The sequence below is a fragment of the Akebia trifoliata genome, chromosome 12 (genome assembly GCF_017979445.1).
Source record: "Akebia trifoliata isolate Shusen 1 chromosome 12, ASM1797944v1, whole genome shotgun sequence".
In the NCBI taxonomy this organism is placed as follows: Eukaryota; Viridiplantae; Streptophyta; class Magnoliopsida; order Ranunculales; family Lardizabalaceae; genus Akebia; species Akebia trifoliata.
In genome coordinates, this window is record NC_141386.1 from 26,193,394 (window position 1) to 26,213,002 (window position 19,609).

The window sequence follows — 19,609 nt, forward strand, 5'->3', positions numbered from 1 at the left end:
TTCGGGAATTGTAGATCTGCACACCTCAGGATACAAAATTCCACTCCCTCATAAAAATGTGTATCCCAATACATACAGATGTAGTATTCCCAAACTTGTCATGTCAGAAGAGTCGATCGAGTGTGCCACGTGGGGTAGTCATATTATCACATACTCTAATAATAATAATAATATCTCCATTTATCGTGTGATTTTACAATGAGGTGATATATGGGAAGATAACTCTTTTATCTTGGAATTAGAACAACTCTCTCAGCCCCACCGATGTATTGACATTAGATTAAGGGTAAATTACACTTTTGACCCCTAATAATTTAACATAATTCCATTTTGACCTCTCATGTTTTGATAATTACATTTACCTCCCTTCCATCAAATTGTTGTCAACCTAACCGTTAAATTCTTTTTATAAAGACCATTTTACCTATTCTAAACTGTTAATCTTTTTTTTTTAATAAACAAAAATATACCTATGAAAAAATGGGTTCAATGAATGCTTAGACCGAAGCATTTTAATTATTATTTTAAAATCTATATTTTAAATAAAATATAAAAGGATAAAATAGTAAAATAACAACTGAATTTTAACATCATTCATAAAAGGGGAGGTGAGGTAAGTGCACTATCATAATGTTATGAAGTCAAAATGAAATTATGGCAAACTACAGAATGTCAAAGTGTAATTTACCCTTAGATTAATGTGTAAAAAAAAAAAAAAATCAAACCACTTGTTAAGAGCTAATCATGAAAAAAAATGATCTAATCTAGTTTACTCATGGTTTTAAAACTTGGTTTGACATCTCATCTCGTTCATGATGAGACTGAGTTGTCATAGATAAGTCAACTCATATCAGATGAGATAAATCATTTAACTCGTTTTATAATTATTTATTCATATATTTATTTATATTAAAATACTTATTATTTTTCATAAAATAAAATAGATTAGAAGATGTTTAATCATATTTTATTTAAATAATAAGTATTTAAATTAAAGAAATATTATTTTAATTAAAAAATACAAAATTCCAATTGACTCAGAAGAATTTTAATAACTCGTCCGAGATTTTAAAAATCTCATCCGAGTCATCTCATTTGTCTCGCTAGATTTTGCACATGTGAACTACCTTGTTTGTCAATCCCGTTCCATTGATTGAGCTAATTGTTAGACAAAGGTCCAACAAAGAATTAGGGTTTGCAAGGCATAAAAAAAGTCTTGATAAAGGGGCATCCTAAAACATACCTGGCTAATGTTGCAAGTGATCAAAATCATAGATCTTTTTCTTCAGAATACACAATGAAAAGGGTCTAAGATTTCATGAACTTGCCACATCAACCACATAAATCGCACATTTTATCACGTCCTTTTATCATTAGTCTAAAAAAAAAAATCTAATAACACTAGAGAATACCATTAAATATTTTTGTATTAAAAAAAATAAAAAAAATCAATTCGAAATTTCAAAGAATCGTATAGATAAATAGCAGGACAACACATATATGTACTAAGGTCATCCCAAATTTACAAAAATACCAACGTTGGAAAAGCTCACGGTACACTCTGCGTCTTACAATGTCAGGTCAGGATAATGAGAAATCATAGATTTGACTTTTATGTGTGCAAAAATTTCTCTCTCAATGGTGTTATGTGCATTTTGCACAATCATTTAATGTCAAGCACTAGCGTCACGCTCTTGGTATCCCTGCCTCAATGGTCAATTTCCTCTGTTTTGGCTGGATGCCAAAAGACATTAACTATTACTGTAGTTTTATTTCTACCAAACTACCTATTTAATCAGTTAAAAAAAAAAATGTCCCTTGATATATATAATTTGTTTGAGATGCACTTTATAAAATATTGTCCTCAAAAAGATTTTGATGAAATGTCTAAAATACCCATAATATAATGAGATACACCATATCAAATTTTAAGAAAGTAGAATCTATGAGACTGGTTTAATATTCGGATGGGATAAAATCAGGTGAGATGGATTTTATATACAGTTGAGATTTCTAACAACAATTTTCTAAATAAATCTTCTAAAACATCTTCAGATTTTGCCAGACAAGCAGATTAGTGATTGGAAATTAGAAGGTGAAGGCAGGTTTCGAACCTAGGTTGTCATATTAACAACACAAGACAAACCTAACCAAATCAGCTAAGTTGGCATCTTCAGATATAATACAGGATTAGAGCTAAACAAAATCATTCATGAGTAACTAAGTTTACCACATAATATTTATATACTTTACAAAAGGGGATAAATGCAACAAGCACTATGCATTTAAATTTCTAGATATGATCATCATCGCTGATAAGCACCACACATTATATATATACCTGGGGGTGGATTGCACATGGTTTCTCTTCTCTCACTTGGATTAGCTGTCCTTCCTTCTCTGTAACAATTAAAGATTAAAAAAAAAATACAAATGTTTAGAAGTAATCAAGGTCAAAGTATTAATAAAAGAAAGTATTTATTACTAATTTTTTAAACTAATCAAAGAAAAAGAAGGTTAAAAGCCCAATATCACACTCTATGTATTTACTTAAATTAATTCAACCCAACTTGGAAAATCCAAATATTCCACATGGAACCCTCAGACCCTGAAACGGAAACCAACGATCTAAAAGATTCTTAGTTGAAAAAGCAATGAGAAGTTCCCATCTATACGCCCAAGAAAATGACCAACACCCATCCCAACATAAAAAATTTATATTTTCTGTGTAAGCTGGACAAGAATGTGGATTTGAAAATGACCCATCCATTAAGTTGGGTTGTGCAATTCCAGGAGAAAAGAAACTATATACGATTTTCTAAATTTACACACCATGCCCTGCGAATATTAAGCGTTTGTTGGAAGAGTTTTTGTTTTCTTTTCAGTTATTCTTGACTGAAACTTTTGCAGCTCTAATTCCAACAGAGAGCCAAACTGAATCAAAATCCCTGAAATGGACCCAGTATTTTTTTTTTTTTTTTCTACTAATAATGGGATTTTGTTATCGTGTTAGGGCACACGTAAACAACAACCGGAATAATAAACCAAATTACAAACGTTTAAGGTGATCATTTAGATGTATCACTTTTGGTGAATATTTGAGATATTCCAATGAATTACATGCCTCCCTTGATCTCAGTCTTCTGTAATAGACTAATATAAAATAACCCAAAATGCTCTCATGTATACCTTCAACCTCTTGGATAAGTTTTTTCTCTCCTCATTTACCATGTTGAACCTCCGTAGCAAGATAGGATTTTGGGTGAAGTACAAGCCATTAAAATTTTGGGTGAAAAAAAATCAAGGGCTTTTTTAAAAACAAGTTCTCAGAGGTTGGAATGGATTGAAGATGAGGTTGAACAGATTAAATATAATTTAACATAAAGATTTAAGAGCTTGAGGTAGTTCTTTTGAGTAAAAGGTCATAGTTGGGGGCATTCAAATATTTTTTACACTTCTATGAGAAAAGGCAGGTCAAGGAGCATGTCATCAATTTGAAAGCATAAGAGGTTTCTCAAATATTCACCAAAACATGAAGAGATATATCTAAATCACCCAACTTCTAAATAACTCAATAATAATTAACAACATAAGAACATGGTTTTAAATCTCATTTGAGACCAAGACTACTCGTCCCATATGTCTCGGTATCGTCCACCAGTGAGACGGATAGACAAGTCAATGTATCGGATGAGATTTAAAACCTACGTTCATTTTTCTTATTGTTGAGCGAGACATCCCCAAACGTATTGGAAGACTCATCTGAAACGACTCAGTCTCGTTCACAGATGGGATGAGCCGTCAAAACGAGTTTTTAAAACATGCATAAGAACAGTTATTTTGCTAAAATAATTAATCAGCCAAAAATAAACAAAATAAAAAATCAAGAACATGAAGCTAGAGAAGAAGAAAGATTTACTTTGGATATATTTCATTCTCCAGATCTCCATAAACTCCTCCATTGTCTCAGAATGGTAAGCTCTTAGAAGTTGAAGTGGTAGTGAGTGACTTGAAATGATCCGATGGAACAAAATCTTGAGGCAAATTTGCTCTCTTAACAATCCTTCTCATATTGCTCTGCAAGCTCTGTTGTACCAATTGTTTCACTGCCTTCCTCTCTTCACTCATCATCTCTTCTTCTTCCTCCAAACCCTGTTTTAGATCACTGTTCTGACCAATTAAAGACGGCGAAGATCCACAAATTGGGGCAGAAACAGTTCCACCCAAACCTCCTCCACCATAGTTTTCTGAAACCTGCTTTCCTTTATCCACTCTAAAGCTTTCCAAGATCCTTGAAGCCCTTTTCTGTGCCAATGTGCTACCCAAGAGTGTTAATTCCAGCAAAGACGACACAATTCCTGCTTCTATCATAGCTTGTTTATCTCCATAAGCCTTATGAGCCATTACCATTAGAATGTAGGTTGATTTCTCTTGGCAACTCGGCGAGTCGGTCCAATTCAACACATCGATCAAAATTGGGAACGAATCGGTCGACTTACTAATCGATTTCCTCCCTTCTGGAGTTGAAACAACATTGCTGAGAATCGAAAGGATTCTTTCACTTACTTCCATGTCACCAAGTGAGTTTATAAGGTAGGGTATGAGATCGGTTTCTAGAATTTGGGGAATGTTTGAGGGGGATATGGAGAGATTGAAAATCGCTCTTAGAGAGTCTTGTTTTGCTTGGCTACTACTCCTCTTGTCTACGTTTTGAAGAGTTTTTACCAAGAAAGGAATCGCACCAGAGGTTCCGATTATCGGTTTATTCGCATCTAGAGCACTTAAGCCAAGGAAATTTGCAATTATTGCTTCGGAAACCGAAGAATTTGGAGACTCAATTAGCTTCAACATCTTGTGAATCGCTCCTGCTTTCACAATGGCAGCTTTGTTCCTGCAAAATTGATGAAAATCTGGTAAAAAAACGGACATTTTGTAGAAATTTACGCTAAAATGATGGAACTTGAAACTGTTTGAAGAAATTAAGAACCGAAAAAAAAAAAAACCAAAACAAAAATGGATAGAATCAAATAAACTTTACATGGCGTTTCCGATCCCTAAATTGAGAAGAGCGTAGAGAGAAGCGATATGGAAATCAAGATCGATCGAATCAAGCATTCCAACAAGAGGAGGAATCGCTCCAAGCAAAGCGAGAGTCTCTCTCGCCTCTGAATCTTCCTTCGCAAGCCTTCTAACATCCAATGCAGCTTCGATCTTCTTCGATCCTTCCTCGAACTGCAATCTCTTTACCACTCCTTGAAGCTCTTCAAATACTTCAAGTTTCTTCCTAGTTTCGCTCTCCACTTCGTCGGCGCCCAAATCCGACGCTTCAGAGTAGTTCAAAAGGTCAGATAACTTCTCTGATCCTCCATTTTTCTTCGATTCTGATCTTTCTTGCGGTTTTTGCTCTGGAGATCCAACATTGGATTCTTCTTCATGGCGATGACGGGAAACACCACAAAGCATCGTGTCTAGAAGTTTCCGGCGGAAACCTGCGCCGGAAAATGCAGACCATAGCCGGAAATTCGCACCATTGTGACGATCTAGAACCAGAGATCCGACGTCATTCCGGTGATATTTCGTCATTTTTGACAAATTTCAGACGAAAAGCAATCGGAGATGACGGACGAACCACATTGTGTATAGAGAGAGAGAGATTTGGATTGGTTCGTTGTTTATTAGGGTTTTAGATCAATAAATTCTAAAAAGTACGGCTATTGATCAGAGAGAGAGAGTTGCAGAAAAAAAGCTTCCTGAAGAAGCCATTATTTTCTCTCTCTTTTGAAAATACCATTCGAAGGAGGACGTCCGTCTCCTTGAGCCTTGAGAGGGTGTTCGTGTACTAATGTCCCTCTTTGTTACGACTTTCTGCACTCCAGCTCATAAAATTAACTCTAGATTCGATTCCCCATGCCTGTCTTTTAAGTGTCACTATAACAATTTTTGTATATTAGAAACTATTCAATCGTGACCATCGAATAATAATCGAGTGAATCTCAGACATGGGTATACACGTGGAAATTTATCATTATGGTAGCTGAATGGCAATAATTTACTGCACCTAATAAGTATAGAAGATATTCTATCGCTACACCAACTTTTACTAAGAGCATCCCAATTCATAATGATATTAACCGAGAATTAGCACATATGTTTGGACCTGTAAAAGTTGGTGTGACAATAGAATCTAGTATGCAAGTATTTATTCAATTATTATTATTATTATTTTTTTTTTTTTGGAAAGCACAGAGATAGGGCTTAGAGTTAGAGATGAGATTGCAAGAAACCAAAAGATGAGTCAGATAATGTAGATTTCTCCTAATAAATTGGATGTTAATATCCGTAAGCTCAATAATGAGAGTACATTTTAAGCTAATAAATTTTTGACTAGAAAGTTTTCACTCAATTTGTACTCAGCTGATGTGGTAAGGGCATAGAATCATTAATCGTTTTTCTTGTGTATCCCAAAAAAAAAGTTTTATGATTCTATGCCCTTGCCATGTGAGTCGTGTGTACAAACCGAGTGATAATTTTTTAGTCAAAAAATCACTACTCTATATTCTATGATAAGTACATTGATTTCCCTAGATTTTGAATGGCGTTAATAAATGGGTTGGGATCTATTGACTTATGAGAAAATACATGATCTTTGCAGTGTAAACATGAAATCTAATGGTTGAGAATTACATAAATCCTCGTGACACACATCCCAAAGATACTTATCTCGAGGGATAAATATCAACTCTTGAATTTTGTGTTTATATGGTTGAGATCATGTATTTTTTCCCTTGATTCATTCTTCATGAGTAGATTCAGAGCCTTAATGAATGAGTTACTTTGGAAAATCACATTCAACCAAACCATACCAATTGAATGAAAAATCATTCCTTCAATTGCTAAAGTCTTTACCATTAAAACGAGTTAGTGAATACCTTTTTTTTTCTCGAGACTAAAGATCTATGTATTGACTAGCAAGAAAATGACTACTCAAATTCTCACATGATTAGCATCTTCCTTTGCTGAGAACAATCTTAATTTGTTTTCAAGATCTGGTCGGGTTTGTAACATCATTTAGAGTTTGAGGAAGAGGTGTGACGATGCACCTCTCATTTAAACTCGATTGTGCGAGCTGGTTTACCAAGACCATGGTCAAGAGAATAATTTGCTCACAATATGGGTTAATGTTGGAAAAGACCTTCCCATTTCTACCCAGCCAGGTATTTCAGAGTAAGACTATGCTAAGATGGGAGTGATAGAAAGCATTATATTGCTCTTTAAGAGCTTATTTTTTTATCCATCATCAAGTAGTAAATGGGTTTTGGAATTTGAATAATAATGGTTAATTTATGGATTTGGGGTTTTGAATAGGCAATGTGATAAGATCCCTCTTGAATGATATGAACCCTCTTGAAGATCTCTTGAATTCTATGTCTTCAAAACGTGTTAGATCACTTGGGAACAAAAAATGTTGATCGGATTAGAACCTTAAGGAAGCTATGTCCTTAAAACTCCAACCTTGAGACGCCACAAAGGATGATCACTCCTTTGATAAGTCGAAGATTTATACACTTTTTTAAGAACTCAAGCAAGAACTCATACAAAAACTCATAAAGAACACATGAAGGCTTAAGAAACTTCTTGAATAAACTTCAAAGAATTGCTCATAAAATGTAAATTGTAAATTGTGTCTCAATTACAAAATGAGGTGCCCTTTTATAGACAAATTAGATCAAGATTAATTCTAATTAGTCCTTGGAAAAATAAAGAAAGTCTAATTAGTCCTTAGGAAATAAAGAATTCAAAACTAAGGACAATTAGAACATAAAAATTTCCAATTAACCCCTGCATTCAAATTGATCTTCCAAATTGATCTCTTGCATAAAAAATATAGTTGACCATCCTTAATGAAACTTTGATATCTCCGAAGTTAGCCTTAGAATCTTCTAGAATGACCTCTTTGTATTGGACTTCCACAATCAAGCCTTGCAATGCCTCTTCCATCCTCTTTGTCCTTGCCCTAGTCATCGGACCGTCAATTCCTTGCAATAGTTCTTGAGAAGACTTGGAAACAGCAACTCGATCTCCATTACAATGGTTAACTGCATGCCTCACCTACTAATTAATTATTGACCTCTAATTGCTTGTCTAATGAAAAAATAAAAATAAAAGTAATAATTATTTATATATCTAAAATTAAGCTACATAAGGAAGAGTGATTAATATAGCCCCTTACGAATTTTTAAAATAAAAATTCAATATTTAACCCCTCTATTTTGATTAATATTGGTGATATCCCTATGTTTTTCAAAGGGAAGGGCCATGTAACCAATGGAAGCTATAATGTATCCCACCCCCCACCCCCCAAAGTCTTGATCTATGTTAGAGATACCTTTGAAATTTTCAAGCTGAAGGTCATGCATTTGGAAGTTGAAAACACTTATCTCACCAAGGGTCATTGAGCTCAAATGGACGACCAAATTGACAATTCAACAACAAAGCCCTCTAAAATTCATGGAACAACTCATATAAAAAACAATATATATATAGGGGGGCAGCTCAAGGGCCATATGTAAAAACATATGAAAAAACAATGGTTTTCCAAAATATGGGTTAAAGGTTTTGGATTGAGCTGATTTTTTGCAGGATGGTCACTATGATGAGAAGATCATCCTCACAAAAAATCAGCTCAATCAGAAACTTCTAAATCCATCAAAAGTTATTTACAAATTATTGATAAAAATTGGCAAAAATTCGACGGTCCACATTCTAAATCACTTTTAATGGGGTTAGAAGTTTCATATTGGACTAATTTTTTTTCAGACGATCTTCCCATCATAGAGATCATCCTCAAAAAAAATCAGCTCAATCTGAAATTTCTAACCCATATTTTGACAATTTATAAATGTTACATTGTTTTCTCATATGTCCCTCGAACCTGACCCTATATATATATATATATATATATATATATATATAGATCAAAGATTTTCAAAATAGATGACAACTGAACTCCCAAATTTAAAATTAAAATTCAACAACAAAAAATAACCATACCTTTTTTTTTTTTTTTTAAGTTCTTAAAATTATGTCCTATACATCACTATGGTGTAGGATTGTGTTTTTGGATGCTACAAGGTGAGCTTAACGACCCTTAGTAAGATTCAAAAGTTAGTAAGACTAGCCTAACTCCAATACTCGGAGAAGTTCCACTTTGAAGCTAGTAGTCCACTTGAAAATTTTGAAGAAACCCTCCTTTCTGTGCAAGTGGGGTTTTTTTTTACTTTTAAAATAACGATATGCCCTACAACTTTTTTTTAAAATATTTGAGATACCTCCTTATTTTCTTCAAACCATAACGAAATCCGGGGTTGAAAATAATTTGGCCAAAGAAAACTTTGGAATAAGTTAGGAAGACATAGGATATATTAAAAAATAAATATTATACTTAAAAATACTAAAAAAATAAAAAATAATCTGTGATTTTTTTCAAAAAATCGTCGATTGAATCACAATTTAACTATGTTTTTTTGAAAAAATGGTGATTAATCGTTAACTATTAAAATCGTAATTTAATCACAGATTTTTGTCACTATACTTCAAAGTGATGACATGCCTCTTGACTTCGGTGTTTTCCTACATAATAATGAAAAATGACTCCAATGCCCTCATCACCATAATCATGCTCATCACTATCATCGTTGTTATCATCAGATCTCATTACTATCATCATCTCATCATATCGAAAAGAGGTTGCAGATGATTGGTTTTGAGAAGAAAAATCAAAGGTTTCAAAGTATTTTTTTTATTTGGTTGATAAGTGAAGACTAAGGTCAAGGGGCATGTCAAGAAAGTGTAAACAGTGGGATATCTAAAAAATTCACTAAAATCTGGAGTGAACACATGTCACATGAAGACAATACATTGAAAACATTGGAGTGAAAATGACGTTGAATAGGTTAAACATAATTTATCTTCTAATAACAACTTTATTATGGAGATTATTAACCAACACCATCATTCATATTGATGAGCCCAACCTAGGCATAGATGGAAATCAAGATGATCGATCGGCGCATGCATTTAACTCCCGCTGACCAAAAATCCTTCACTCCATGTCTATCTCCAATGGCCTACGTGGTAGTTCATATGGCACCATCTACATTAATTCATTGGACAATAACCCTTGATCCCAACCTTAAATGAAACATGAAGAACATGTTTTTTCTAAGGAGAGTGATGATGACCTTGTCGTTTCAATGATTATGCTCACAAGAAATGGGAGAACAACCAATGGACCCATATGATCAAGCATACCTTTGAGAATAGGGTGTTATAAAATTTACATATTCAAATATTCAACATGACTTTCACTCTCCCAATAGAAACTAATCAACACATATCTCAAACATATATATTTATGCTAAATTAAAACAAGGTATGATTACTTATCTTGTGCCATCGCAATTTAATTTTTAATTCAATGCGTTGGAAGTGCGTACTTCAATCCGTGTTCTTTGTAGCCTTCAAAACCCAATCGAATTTGATCATTTATTGCTAGACTCACCTTCCCCCTTCTCTCTATGTCAATCGGCTGGATTAGTAATTGATGGATATCACTTCTCTTGATTTTGTTGTTTCTCCACAAATCGTTATGTGTTCAACATCCTCAATATGAATTAGCCAATCCCCTCTTATAGATGAAGGTCGAGGGCCTAGAATCATTTTTTTTTTTTTTTTTATAGATTTTCTATTTATCAAGGTCTCCTACTAATCTTTAAATAATATAAAGTTCTAATTATATTGGATTTCTATTAATATTGATATTCCTAAATATCATAGAATCTTTGTGCGATTTGAAAATAAAACTGTGGAGGTCAATTTGACCAAGGTCAATGAGGTCACACGTTACATGGGTCTAACATAAGGTGTATGTAATATTTGCCTAACATAAGAACCCATAAAGATACTAGCAACGGTGAACTGAGCAACCAAATACATCTCAAAGGAAAATAGAGATCATGAAGATCAATAAATTTTTGGAGATAACAAGGCAATGCCGATCCTAACAATCAAAAACATCTTCAAAAGAGGAATAACAATGTTCTTCGCTTTTTTTTTTTTTTATTTATGGGTAAACTTGTTTTTAATGAGATTATTAACTCAATGACGAAGAGAATTGAACCTAAGTTTATGTTATTATCACCATTGACTTTATGAAATAAACTACTTTGCATCTTTCTAATGATCTTCTTCTCTATTAATATGCTTTCAAACAAGGTGTTAAAAAATTTTGATTTCGATTTCTATTTTCATCAATCTGAAAATGGAAATATTTTGATCAAAGTAGAAACAATTTTCTTTTTGGAAGTGATGAAAATAGTATGAAATAATAAAAATATTACAAAAACTTCCATCAAAACAATATATAAATGCTTAAATTTCATTAAAATATACTCATTAGTCATCAGTATACAATAAACAACAATGTGGAGTATAAGTATTGTAGGTAAAAAAAAAATATTACCTCACCTTTAAACTTGAATCATGATACTCCTCTGATCCTTGCAAAAAGTCTTAAATCTAAGAAAATTTTCTAGATCAAGACCCTTCGATAATCAAGTTAGTAAGAATAATCAAAGGATGAGTTAGATAATAAATCGAAAATTCTTTTACCTGTATAGTGTCCCTCTTTCCTATAGATATCGAGAATTTTTCTCTCTTTTGGTAAAAAAAAATTCTGAAAGTCTTGCAATAGATCCTTATCTTTAGAGAATTTGGATATTTCTATCTTTATTGTCATAATTCTGTGTTGAATTATAATTCTTTCTTAATCATAATTAAAATCTCGATCATCCAAAGAATTCTTTTATCAAGATTCACACGTAATTCCCTATCACTTTTGTATCTTTCCCTAATTATAGGGATCACTCAGACGTATTTAGTTGAGTGATCTAACATTGTCATGTGTCACTCTAACTGAGTCATATTCTGAAGTCAAGGAAATTGACACGTAGGAGTCTCACCTAGAATCACTCATTCGTCGAATAAGCTTTATTAGTTTTAATGTACTAAGGATTAACAACTTTTTGTTACATTAGGAAAGTATTTTAGAGACCGACAATAAAAAGAACTATATTCTACATGTAAATGAGAATAATAGTTTCACTTTAGCTATACACATTTTAATAAGTTAAAACACTTTCTTGCATTAAAAAAAGGGTCCCGTTCGCCACCCTTAGTTTTACCACACACTTTAACAAACGCGTTTTGTCTTACATGGGTTAGAAGTTTCGGAATGAGCTGATTTTTGGTGAGGATGATCTCTATGGTGAGGAGATCATCCTCACCAAAAATCAGCTCATTCCAAAACTTCTAACTCCATCAAAATTGATTTACAAAAAATGGACGGTCCACGATTTTTCAACGTGTAAACATGGGGCTAAACATTTCGGAATGGGCTGATTTTTGGGGAGGATGATCTTCTAATCATAGAGATCATCCTCACCAAAAATCAGCTCATTCCAAAACTTCTAACCCATGTAGGACAAAAAACGTTTGTTAAAGTGTGTGGTAAAACTTAGGGTGCTGAACATTTCCCTTAAAAAAATTATATATATATATATATATATATATATATATATATATATATAGGCTATTGAAAGTTTTTTCCTACTATCTAAACCATAGCTTTTATAAAATCATTACATCTCCTAAGCAATTAGTTAAGGGTCCCTATCCGTGGCCAACAGTTTGGCAAACATTTTGGCAAACACTTTTTCAAAACATGGGTTAGAGGTCTTGGAATGGGCTGATTTTTGGTGAGGATGATCTCTACGGTAAGGAGATCATCCTCACCAAAAATCAGCTCATTCCAAAACTTCTAGCCCCATTTTACAAGTTGAAAAATCGTGAACCGTCCATTTTTTGTAAACCATTTTTGATGAGGTTAGAAGTTTTGGAATGAGCTGATTTTTGGTGAGGATGATCTCCTCACCGTAGAGATCATCCTCACCAAAAATCAGCCCATTCCAAGACCTCTAACCCATGTTTTGAAAAATGTGTTTGCCAAAATGTTTGCCAAACTGTTGGCCATGGATCGCTACCCATTAGTTAATATTTGAGAAATATTTTTACATGCAATTTTTTTTTTATAGAAAGTAGTCTAATATATTGATGAAATTATTTAAAATCATTAAATAATCTTTCAAAAATCATTGAAGTATTTTCAATAATTAACAATTGTATATATTAATCATGGCTACTTTCCAAACTAAATAGGCATGGATTGCTTGTTGGAAACTTATAATTACTCAACCAGATCACCAAAAAATGTCATATTTTCAAAAATTATGTATGAAGTAACCGACCTCGTCAAGTATAAAATGGTATACATTTCATAGGTTCAAAAGAACCACATTCAATGGAATTAGCTTTTTTAAATGAAAAGAAGCACAAAATGAATATGTAAAGAATTTTTAATTTTCCAACAATTATAAAGTTAATAAGGTTGTTTCTATTGTCTCCATATGTCTACTATCAAATTAAATAGGTGTTAACCAATGGAAACATGCAATATCTCTTCCTCTCTCTTATGCTAATTTTTTCTTCTTTCACATATTTCTAATATATAACCACTCCTGAGTTAGTTAGAATACTTGTCGACAATGTTGATTATGTGGAGTGGATCATTAAATCTTACTAGATGATCGATAGTGCTTGACAACATTGTCTAATAGAAAATTAGAGATTAACATTGTCTTTAGGACAATGATTCAGAATTAAAACCATGCATTTTATATCATATGGTTTTAAAACTCATTTGAAGATAAATACAACTTAAATGATTCATCTCACTGTCAAAGGCGACTAAGCAAGGCAATCACTATGAATCTCCCATCTCATGGTTCATTATCTTACCCAAAATTTTCAAAGGTTTGGTTGAGGCGACCGAGTTGATTTGGGATAAATTAATATTTAACATATGCAAGAGACATGAGAAATTGAGATTGATAATAATGATTGATATTTGCAAAGTATAGGACAAGTGGCAAAAGCCTTCATAAAACACTTGGCTCGCCAAAAGTCTAAGTGGAAGGCCTGAATGCACTAGTAGAGATCCTAGCCCACGAAACAGGACGGGCCATAGAGCTAGAAGCATTTGAGGAGATCCATTCTTGAATGGAAACGTCAATATCCTTCAAGATCAATGATTTCACCTTTAACTTTAATTATTAGGCCAAATTTCTGTCTAAACTACTTTTTCAACAATTTTGTCTTTTTTTAGGAAAGTTTTTGTTTTAGTAATAGGTTTAGTTATGGAAGTTAAAATTGTGTACCGTCAATTCCGCCACACTTTTAGGGTTTAATTCTATCTATTTTAAAGCTTAGTTTGTTTTAGCTATTTTTAGCACTTTTTTCTATTTTTCACTATTTTCACGTTTTAATAAGAATAGAAGTCTTTCCTATAAATAGGACTATAACTAAAATGCAAATAACATATTCTAATTAATAAAATTACTTTTTGCAAGTTTTCTTTTCATGTTACGCCATAAGTTCTTCAGTTCTAGACGCGTTAGCACCTGGATTGGAACCAAACTATTAACACCCTTATCTAAAGATGTGAGTTCTACCTTAGACTAACCTTATACTCTTATCGAGCCTTAGTTGGCTATGCCCTAGCTTGGCCCTAGTTGGCCTTGATCAAGTAAGAGATGATTTTCAAGTTGGAAATCAATGGAAGACACATGATACTATTTTCCATCAAAATAGCTATCCAATATCTTGTAAAAATATGATTTTATTGAGAATTCTTGGATGGTGATTACATATCTCGTTCGGTTTATATAATTTCAAAATATTCATGGATATGAAAAAATAATCAATCAATCTAATATAATATTCCTAATTGATGCAAATTTAAGATTTGTAATATATGTGCCTATAATGCATACACCTTATCTCTATCACCCTCCCGCAATTACATGGTCCTTTAGAGAAAAACTATGCAAGGGATTACATAAAATATTAGTCATTAACCTTATGAAGAACTTGATGATGGATAACTGCAAACATCTGATCATGTTTGATGGTGGTCACCGCCTGTCTGTGTAGTTAATCATTGTTGTATCCTGCTCATTTTTTTAATCTGTTATAATCAATGACCCATTAGATCAGGTCTTTCATGATCTCTCCCATAAGCATACAAATAAGGATTGTGCAGTTTAAATACAAGAACTCTCATCAAAGATATTTTAAATAAATTAAAAATCGAGATCGTAAAACATTAACTTATACGATGGGGAGGTTTGTAGAAACTTAGAGAAATGTGGAGTTTTTATTGGAAATTTTTTTTTAAATACTAATAAATGGAATAAAATGATTTAGGTTCAACGATGGAACCATCGTCGAAACACGACGCACCAAGATTGATCAGCTCAATGAAGCTTGAGTTCTGATGCTATGTAGAAATATGATTTCATTAAGAATTTTTGAATGATGATTACATATCTCATTATATTTATATTGATTCAAAATATTCATGGATATGGAAAAATAATCAATCAATCAAATATAATATTCTTAATTGATGCAAATCTAAGATTTGCAAGATATGTGGTGAGATATACCATAGCATTGATATAGTGTATCTCATAAACATTATAATACATAATTACATATATACCTTATCGCTATCATATCTACCATAATTGAAAAACGGTTAAAAATGAAAGTAAACTTATCATTTGTAATACATTCTGAGTATGTTTGGCTATAAATAATACACCTACCTATATATATACTATATGAATTTAAAATATATTAGTTTATTGAGTTCGAATGGCCATGGTTAGGCCCTAGTCTAGTTTTGATTTGATTTGATTGATGGGTTGAAAAAAAATTAACGAACGAGTCAATGGTCAACAGGTCAATAGTCAATCGAATTCTCCTAATCATCATAAATTGAAGAGGTTATCAAATCAATAGTAAAATGTTACGCTTTCATTCAATAATCAATGTTCTTAACAATTTCATCTACACACACGGTTTTAAGTCTCCTTAGACCAAGACTACTCAACTGAATTGTCACGATATTGTCCACCAACGAGACAAATTGATAAGTCGTCTCAAAAACATGATTTGTTTTAATGCTAAGGCCTTTTTTTTTTTTAATTTCATCCGAGACGACTCAAATATATCGAGTGTCTCGTCCGAGATGACTTGATCTCGTTGGTTCATGGACGAGACTAAATGTCAAAACAAGTTTTAAAACCATGTCCAAATATGATTTCTCACACTTAGGGGTGTCAATGGGTCAGTTCCTATGAATATAGGAACCACAACCTTTATATTTTATTGGTTCCAATTTCGATTTTAAAATAAATGGAATCGAAACCGAAATCATCAAAAATCACAGGTACCCGTCAGTTCTGGTTCTCAAGAATCGAATGAGAAAAATTACTTCAAAATTATTATAATAATAATAATAAATCTTCTAAAAATTAACATATTATTTATAAAATGTCAACTTAATAATAATTTGTTCTACTAAAATGATGATTTAATGACTTTAATTTTCAAATATTAAAATACATTTTCTTTACAAATAATAAATTAAAAAAGAAATGACTGATCTTAAGTTCAAATATTTAGTTTATATGAAATTTAAAGAATTTTATATCATTTGTGTTAGTTTTAAAATATAGGATTATCTTGAATCATGTATAATAATAAAATAAATCGGTTCCGGATACACCTGGGTACCCATCGCGTAGAACCTAATGATTCTGATTCCTATCGATTCAATTCCATATTAGACCCGATTTTAATCGATTTCTATAAAAGAGAAACCGGAACCGGGGTTTTGGGTTCGGTTCGGTTCCGGGTAAATGGTAACCATGACACCCGTATACTCACGGTTTCCGCTTCTTTTGATAAACAATTTTCATTCTGAAGAAGACACATGGCAGTTTGTTGGTGATTGATAGCTTAATATCTCCATTTGGTAACTGCAACCAAATATGGCTAGAAATTCTCTCAGGAAATGCACATGTGATGTGTGTACGGTGTCCCTTGAGCATCTCTGACTTTAAGGAAGGATCTTATGCGAAAAGGCTGACCTAGAAACAGTTATCGTGCATTCAATAACTAGATACTATTTGTTTGTTAATTACATAAATACCACTGTTGCAATTGAAGTAGGATAATTTTGTAAGAATATATGTGTGGAGCATCTGATTTTATGGATGGACCACTCCTATTGGCCGTTGAATCAACCATATTGATAAGAATGAGACAAGATTCCATAATAAATTATAATTAAAGAGTTGCTATTGTCACACTAACTTTTTGTTAATGCCACACCAAATTGTGTGCAATTCTTTGGTGATTTAGGTAAGAATTGGTGTGGCATTAACAAAAGTTCATTTGGCGATAATAGCTCTCTAAAATTATCAAAGTAGAATTCCCTCAAACAAGTGATCGTTATGGAGTATTTTCCTGTGATCAAAAATACATCGAGATCATTATTGATTTATGCCCAATGATTGGTGTCTTCGTCATCATCGATGTGGTCATACAATAAGTAAAGTTGTCAAATTTTGGATCCAATTCAATTCTTATTGGATTGGATGCAAAATTTATGCGTCGGATCTAACTTTTATCAAATCTAAATATTAGGATCCAAACTTAATCTAATAACAATCAAATTAGATATAGATCAATCCAAATCTCATTTTGATATATGATAGATAAACAACTTCATTGCTTAAATAAGGGAAAGGCTAACAATCAACACCTCACAAGGATGTTAGTGTTCTCCGTCACATTTAATTTTCAATAAAACTCTTATTCATTTTTTCTTTTAATGACAAAACAAGGGTATGTTGGTATTTTACATAATAAATGCTTGTTGACATTGGTTGTTATGCATTTATTACAAACAAAACATTTAAATTCAAATATTATAATGTTTCTTAAACATTTATTATGTAAAAGAAAAATATTTATTATATAAAAGATTAATTTATCTAAGTCTTTTTCACTAAATGACAAAATGATTAGGGGTACTAATGAAAAATAAATGTGGAGGAGGATGTTAAAGTCTCTTTAAGATTTTAGAGTATGTATTTCTCTTTAAATCAAATATATAATATAATTTATATGTTTTCTTACATTTCATTGAATTGGAGTCCCTATCGGATCAGGACAAGATTGCACCAAAATAAATTTGATAAGTATCGGATCAATACCTCATCGAATCAAGTCCTTATTTGAGTCCAAATCCTCGACTCAAACCCAAAATTACTAGATTATAATAGATTGGAGTTTGGGTCAAATCATATCCTTTTGCAACATTACCAAATAGAATCGGATGCTTAAATTAAATTATTGCTCAAGTTACATTGTGTCATTCAAACATGATCTAACTAATAATTCTCCTTTTGTGATTAAAGAATTATCTTCCTTAAATCCTAATTTGATGATTTCCTATCTTTACTCTTGACTTAATATTTATTGACTAACCATTTACACCAAAGGTTGATTTTATGGAGAATGCATAATTATGAATATAAGAGGGTCATAGGTCGAATTGAGGCACACGATACATGAGCATGTGACACCTGAGAGTGGAAGTGGATAACATAAATCTCTCACTCACCCATAGTGGTAAAAATTTTCCTCGAGGAGACTTGAACCCATGACATATACAAACTCAATGCTCTGATGCCATGTTGACAAATCATTTACCCTAAAAGACCGATCTGATGCGGAAGGCACAATTATAAATATAAGAGAGTCACAGACTGAAGTAGGGAGCACGATATGTGAGCATGTGACACCAGGAACAAAGGCGGATAACAAAACACTCAACAAAATTGTAAGAAGTCATGATTATTTATTTTCAAAAATCAATTAATTATGTTTGAGAACCATTGTCTTGTTCGAGAGGACATATCATTGACGAATGAAATTTTATCCCACATAGGATGATAAATCATCTCGATAGGTTGACTTCGAAGAATCATATACAATATACCATCTTATCTTGAGATACACTTCTCCCATCTTTGAAACGATGCATGTTTGTTCATGGTCAGTAGTATATTTGTCTAATAAAATCATGATTGAGATATAACGTTTGGTTGAAGATGAGATATGTAGACCATACTCTATTTAAAAGGGTCAATTAATCGGGTTATTTAATTAAATATTAGATAAATTGGACCATTTAAACTTTGCAGTTGACTTGAGGAACACGATGCCACGTGTGCAGTTGAAGCCATTGATCTTTAACTTTGGGGGAAAAAACGGATCAGGGAGCATTCTTTCTCATTAGAAAAACACCCAACATTTATGGTAAGATTTTATTTAGATTCCCTTCAAGATCTTTCTTAGATTTCAGCAATAACATATTGTCTCTCCCAATGTTTGGTTTCATTTTCAAACATTTTTAATAGAAAATTAAAAGAATAGTGTCTAGGGGACACTGGTGATACTGTCTAGAATCAATGGATTAAATTTGGGTTGGGTGGTTATGATCCTGAAATGACGGATTCTACGAAATCCTGATTGGATACACATAAAATACAATGGTTGAGATTTATCTTAGAAA

General features: G+C 32.5%; 1 protein-coding gene across 1 annotated transcript; it reads right to left on the reverse strand.

The window, feature by feature from the left end:
• Positions 1–1,848: 1,848 nt before the first annotated feature.
• Positions 1,849–5,882, reverse strand: LOC147389172 (U-box domain-containing protein 45-like). The gene is made up of 3 exons (XM_086419586.1): positions 5,039–5,882; positions 3,920–4,891; positions 1,849–2,400 (listed from the first exon to the last, which is right to left on the reverse strand). Exons 1-2 carry the CDS (start codon positions 5,581–5,583, stop codon positions 3,967–3,969), a joined length of 1,470 nt encoding a protein of 489 aa, XP_086275712.1. The 5' UTR covers positions 5,584–5,882; the 3' UTR covers positions 1,849–2,400; positions 3,920–3,966.
• Positions 5,883–19,609: the final 13,727 nt, after the last annotated feature.

Bases quoted from the DNA above. Each gene is read 5' to 3' on its own strand.
- LOC147389172 (XM_086419586.1), bottom strand. From the start codon at position 5,583: ATGACGAAATATCACCGGAATGACGTCGGATCTCTGGTTCTAGATCGT. The intron at 4,892-5,038 runs GTAAAGTTTATT...TCAATTTTGCAG, and splicing joins TTAGGGATCGGAAACGCCAT to GAACAAAGCTGCCATTGTGA.